General features: G+C 57.8%; 1 protein-coding gene and 1 long non-coding RNA gene across 2 annotated transcripts; one reads left to right on the forward strand and one right to left on the reverse strand.

Annotated features, from left to right (window-relative positions):
* Nucleotides 1-315: 315 nt before the first annotated feature.
* Nucleotides 316-5,112, reverse strand: Lypd5 (LY6/PLAUR domain containing 5). Its single transcript, XM_070002221.1, has 5 exons — nt 5,017-5,112; nt 3,189-3,317; nt 2,185-2,361; nt 1,763-1,909; nt 316-1,641 (listed from the first exon to the last, which is right to left on the reverse strand). Exons 1-5 carry the CDS (start codon nt 5,072-5,074, stop codon nt 1,391-1,393), a joined length of 762 nt encoding a protein of 253 aa, XP_069858322.1. The 5' UTR covers nt 5,075-5,112; the 3' UTR covers nt 316-1,390.
* LOC138813798 (uncharacterized) lies at nt 2,922-5,329 on the forward strand. The gene is made up of 3 exons (XR_011367864.1): nt 2,922-2,993; nt 3,192-3,276; nt 5,118-5,329. It is a non-coding gene; the product is annotated as an uncharacterized lncRNA (long non-coding RNA).
* The last annotated feature ends 387 nt before the right edge of the window (nt 5,330-5,716 follow it).

Here is a 5,716-nt window from a genome sequence, read left to right on the forward strand (position 1 = left end):
CCTCCCTCCCTTCTTCATACTTTAGTTGTAAAGAGGGGGTTCACTGTGACACTTCCACACACATACACATGCATTCCCCATCTCCTCTTTTTTTTTTTTTTTTGTTTTTTTTTTGGGTCCGGTCGTGGGGCCTGAACTCTGGGCCTGGGCGCTGTCCCTCAGCTCTTCAGCTCAAGGCTAGCGCTCTACCACTTGAGCCACAGCGCCACTTCCGGCTTTTTTCTTTTTGCTTATGTGGTGCTGAGGAATCGAACCCAGGGCCTCAGGCATGCAAGGCAAGCACTCTACCACCGAGCCACCTTCCCAGCCCCGACATTATTTTTTTTTTTGTGGTACTAGGACTTGAACTCAGATCTTTCCCACCAGCCAGGTGGGCGTTCTACCATTTGAGCCATGTCACCAGTCCTTTTTGCTTTAGTTTATTTTTCATACTTTTTTTTTTTTCAAACAGGGACCAGCCTCAGACCTCAGTCTTCCTACTTCCACCCACCAGGTAATTGTGCCAACCCAACCTAGCTTATTCTTTGAGTTAGGGTCTCACTATCTTTTTCTTTCTTTCTTTCTTTCTTTCTTTCTTTCTTTCTTTCTTTCTTTCTTTCTTTCTTTCTTTCTTTCTTTCTTTCTTTCTTTCTGTGCTGGCTTTGGCCCATTGTCCACCTATGTTTCTGCCTTCTGAATAGCTGGGATTATAGGTGTGCACCACCTCACCTGGCCCCACATTTCTGTCATTTTTGTACAAAAAACCTTTCATGCTTTGCTCAAGTGGATTAGTGTAACATGTTTTCCTGGGTGCCTGTTACTATCCTCAACCCTCTGTGCTGAGATTTGTCTGTGCTGTTGCATGTTGCTGTGGACGGCTCATTTTTGGTCGCTGTATACTATTCCATCAGGTGCGTGGGCCACAATCACTTTGCGTGTTTGATTGCTCATGGGGATAGATATAGGGTTGTTTCTACTTGGTGACTGTTATAGACGGTGGTCCTGCTAGGGACCCTGTATAGTCCATGTGTTTTGGGGGAATGGTTAGTTAGTTCCGGTAGGGTGTGGAATTGTTGGCTCCTAGGATGGGTGCAGGCTCTGCTGCAGGCTGATCCTGAAACTGAGGTGTTCACTGTGGCTGTTGTGGTTTGGATAAGAAAGAAGCGTCCCCATCCTGAAGCTCTTTTCTCTTGCTCCCCAGCTGGGGAGCTGGGGAGGGGGGGGCAGGGTGTGGCCCTTTCTCCCTCTCCCGGGCTTAAGCAGGGGACAGTGGGGAAGGAGGGGGAGGGGTGGGGGTCATGGCCACTCCTGGACCATTGCCCCCCCCCAGTGAGCAGATGATCGCAGCGAGGAGAAAGGGGGTGCGGGGGACTCTGCCCCCAGCACCCTGGTGTGTGTGTGGGGGAGCCGTCTAAACCATGAGCCGCAGGGGTCCCGCCATAGCGAGGGCCAGCAGGGGGGCGGCGAGGAGCAGGGCCAGGCCGTGGGGCGCCCGCGGCGGGGCGGCCGAGTGGAAGGGCTGGGCCACGGAGCCCGCGTTGCACAGACGCCCCTGGCAGCAGGAGCCCTGGAGGTCGATGGACGTCCAGGGGCTGGTGGTGCCCATGGTGGTGCAGGCGGGCCGGTGGCACGTCCGGATGTACACGGGCACCGAGAAGTTGCCTGCGGTGGGCAGGGCCGGGAGGGGTCAGGCCAGGACCAGGGCCCGGCCTCCCCCCGCCCGCACGCGGTGCTCCGCCCTCCGCCTGCCCTGCCCGCCCCGTCCACCCTTCCAGGCCCTCACCGATGTTCATCCGGCCGCTGCCCTGGAAGCAGGCGCTCTGGTCCTGGTGACACTGGACTCGTCGGGACTTTTCGGGGGAGCAGTCCTCGGGGTTCACCCCCACGCAGGCGTAGCACTCGGTGCCGCTGAGCCGGGGCGGGTCCGGCGCTGGCCAGAGGGCAGAGGCCCGTCAGGCCCGGGAGGCGCGCACTGAACGCCCCGGCCCGGAGCGGGAGGAAGGTGCTGGCGAGGCTCCGCCCACCGCGAGACCACGCCCACACAACGTGAGGCACGCTCCGCCCACAACGGGCCCCGCCCATCACTCGCTCTCCGCGGGCCAATTCAGCTATCTCTAGGCCGCGCCTCTGCCGCCCCGCCCCGCCCCTCCTGCCCAGCCGGCCCCGCCCCCGCCCGCCGGCCACGCCCCCGCCGGCCACGCCCACCGTGGCTCAGGTTGGGGAGGCTGTCGTGGGTCCTGAGGTCCACGTTGCAGAAGTCGGTGGCGCAGCCGCGAACCACCGCGTAGTCCGGCGGCAGCGCGTTCTGGTTGGTCTGCATGGCGCCTGTGATGGGGCCCGTCCAGCAGCCTTTCCTCACCATGGTCACCGTTGCCCGGTACCCTGCGGTGGTAAGAAGGGAGGAGTGGAGGGGAGGAGGAGGAGGAGGTGGGAGGAAGAGGAGGACAGGCAGAGGGGAGGGAAGAGAGGACGAGGGGAGGAGGGGCAGAGGGGAGAGGAGGGAAGGAGAGGAAGAGGGGAGGGGGAGAGGAGAGGAGGGGGAGGATGGGAGAAGAGGAGGAGGGAAGGGGGAGGAGAGGAAGAGAGGAGGAGGAGAGAAAGAGGGCAGGAAGAGAAGAGGGGAGGAGGGGGAGCCTCTGTTGTCACCTCTCTTTTCTCCTCCCCTCTGCTGTCACCCACCTCTTCTCCCTCCCTCCTCCTCCAGCCCTCCACTCCAGGCCTGTCTCCCTCCCATCGGCTTTTCTGTCTTTCCTCCTCTTCCTCTTTCCCTCTCTCCTCTTTCCTTTCTCTTCCCCCTTCCCTCTCTCCTCCCTTATCCCTTCTGTCCTCCCATTCTCTCTATCCTTCCCTACCCTTCCTCTTATCCCCAATTTCTTTTCTTTTCTTTTCTTTTTTGTCAGGCATGGGGCTTGAACTCTGGGCCTGGGTGCTATCCCTCAGCTCTTCAGCTCAAGGTGAGCGCTCTACCACTTGAGCCACAGCGCCACTTCTGGTTTTCTGGTGGTTCATTGGAGGTAAGAGTCTCACAGACTTTCCTTGCTTGGGCTGGCTTGGAACCACGATTCTCAGATCTCAGTCTCCTGAGTAGCTAGGATTACAGGCATGAGCCACCAGTGCCCAACTCCTCCCCAGTTTCTCAGCCCTGGCTCTCTCCTCCCCTTCCCTTCCCCTCCCCTCCCCTCCCTCTTCTCACCCTCCCAACTCCTCACCAGTGTCCAGCGACAGCAGCACCTCGGAGCAGCCCTGGGCACAGGACACGTTGGGAAGACGCTTGGCGCTGAGGTCGAAGGGCCCAAAGTAGGTGTGCTCAAAGCTGTAGCATTGCAAAGCTTGGGACCCTAGGAAGGAGAAGGGCTGGGTCAGGGGAGCAGGGGAGAGCCTGGCCTAGGACTTCAGGGTGCCACGTGACCGGATCCTCTGCCCAGGGCCCGTGACTGTGGCCCATCCCAGCTGAGCCAGGGGCTGTGTCATGGTGGGGCTGCTTGTCCAGTTTTTCCCTCCTGACTGTTCCCAAACTCCTCCTCGTCCAGGTGATTTAGATAAAGAAGTGACTCACACATGTGCTTCCCACCCCTCCCCAGCTCCACGGAGGAGGCACACCTGTGGGAGACAGACATCCCCCCACCACAGCCTGCACACACAGCCGGGCCGGCCACACATGCGCACCACGCTTGAACACAGGGCCATGCACATCCCATCAGGAAAGACACAACTGAGCCTTGTGAACCCACATGGCTGTCCTGTGGACACCCAAGTGTGTGGCTACCACTGCGATTTGACATGGGTGACACACAGAGGGATCTGAAACACAGGAAACCCAGAGAAACGACACACATGAACCACTCGTGAACCACACACATCACAGTTTAGCGAGAACACATCATTGTTACAAAATCACCAAAATCCAAGCCATGATAGTTCAGTTTCAAATCATAGAGGACAGCCAGGCATGGGTGGCTCACGCCTGTCATCCTCGCTACTCGGGAGGCTGAGATGTGAAGATTGAGGTTCAAAGCCAGTCTGGGTAGGAAAGTCCATGAGACTGATTTCCAATGAACCACTGAAAAACCAGAAGTGGAGGTAATGCTCAAGTGGTAGAGCACCAACATTGAGAGAAAGAAAAAACAACAAAAACTATGGGACAGTGCCCAGGCCCTGAGTTCGAACCCCAGTACTGGTACACACACACACACACACACACACACACACACACACACACACACACACACACACACACACACACACACACACACACACACACACACACACACACACACACACACACACACACACACACACACACCCCACACCATGAAAACACACACAGACTTAAATACAGGTCTCCATCTCATGAAACATAGACCAGTGGAACTGTGCACCCATCCATTTAGAGTTTCAAGATGAACAGACCCTCAAATTCACTTTTGAACTGGCCCTGATATGGAAACATGGCCCAGGGGCCCACAGAGCCCAAGCTGGCCACAGGTGAGCGCATGCACACAGTTCTCGCTCAGGAGCAGCCGCCTTGCCACTGCTCCAGGGCCCAGAGGCCTCTTCCACTGAGACCATGGAGGGGCTTGGGGGAGAGTGCGGGGGGGGGGGGAGAGCTGGGAAGAAGGCAAACCCTGCCAGCTTGGAAAATGGCCCCTGATGGCTCCCAGAAATATCCTCAGGCAAGAGGAAGGAGGAGGCGGTGGCCAGAAAGAGTGACTGATGATAGAAGAATGGAGCAGGGGAAGAGAAAGGAGGTGGACTGTCTCCACAACCTCCTCCCTCAGACCCAGAACTCCAGGCCCCAGACCTCCTCCCTCAGACCCAGAACTCCAGACCCCAGCCTCCTCCCTCAGACTCAGGGGTCCAGACAACAGCCTCCTCCCTCAGACCCAGAACTCCAGACCCCAGCCTCCTCCCTCAGACCCAGGAGTCCAGACCCCAGCCTCCTCCCTCAGACCCAGGGGTCCAGACACCAGCCTCCTCCCTCAGACCCAGGGGTCTAGGCCCTTCATCCTCTTCCTGTCAGACTAGAAGGTCAGGTACCTGGCAGGCAGAGGACAGTTCCTAAAAGGAAGAGCAGGATGTGTCCGGGGAGCCCCATGGCGATGAGTAGCACTGAGCTGCAACTCCCTCTCTGTCGGCAGCCCCTGAAGCTCTGGCTTGCTGTCTGGCTGGTTCTCCCTGAAGATCCCTAGGCATCCGGATTCCTCCGCCCCGCCCTGGCCCGGGTGGGTTGGTCCCCTCCTAGGTAATTGGGATGAGGCCCCGTGAGTTTTGGGCCTGGAAGGAGGAGGGCGTGGGGGCCTGCCCTCCCGGGGTGCAGACCTGTAACCCTTCATCTTGGTGACATTGTGTTTCCTGGCCTCTGTCCTTCACCCCACCTTCTGTTCTGGTGTCAAGTGGGCTTGTCTGTGTCTCTTCACCTTCTTCACCCCAACATACAGCACCCACATTAACACACACACACAGAGCTCCCAATCTTGGGGCCATATCTCTAGACTGAGCCACCCATCAACCCCCTCCCATCCCCCCAGCCTTCCAGGACCAAGGACTCCTCATTCTGCAACTCATCTACAGCCTCAGAGACCTGCCTGTGTCCTCTTGGGGACATCCTAGAATGTCCCCAATGAATGGATGAACAAATGAGCCATGAGTAAATGGATAAATGGATGGGTGGTGGATGGATATATGAATGGGTAGATGGATGAATGAATGGGTAGATGAATAGATGAATGGATGGGTA

Source organism: Dipodomys merriami, unplaced genomic scaffold (genome assembly GCF_024711535.1).
Source record: "Dipodomys merriami isolate MVZ:Mamm:240054 unplaced genomic scaffold, mDipMer1.0.p SCAF_106, whole genome shotgun sequence".
NCBI lineage: Eukaryota > Metazoa > Chordata > Mammalia > Rodentia > Heteromyidae > Dipodomys > Dipodomys merriami.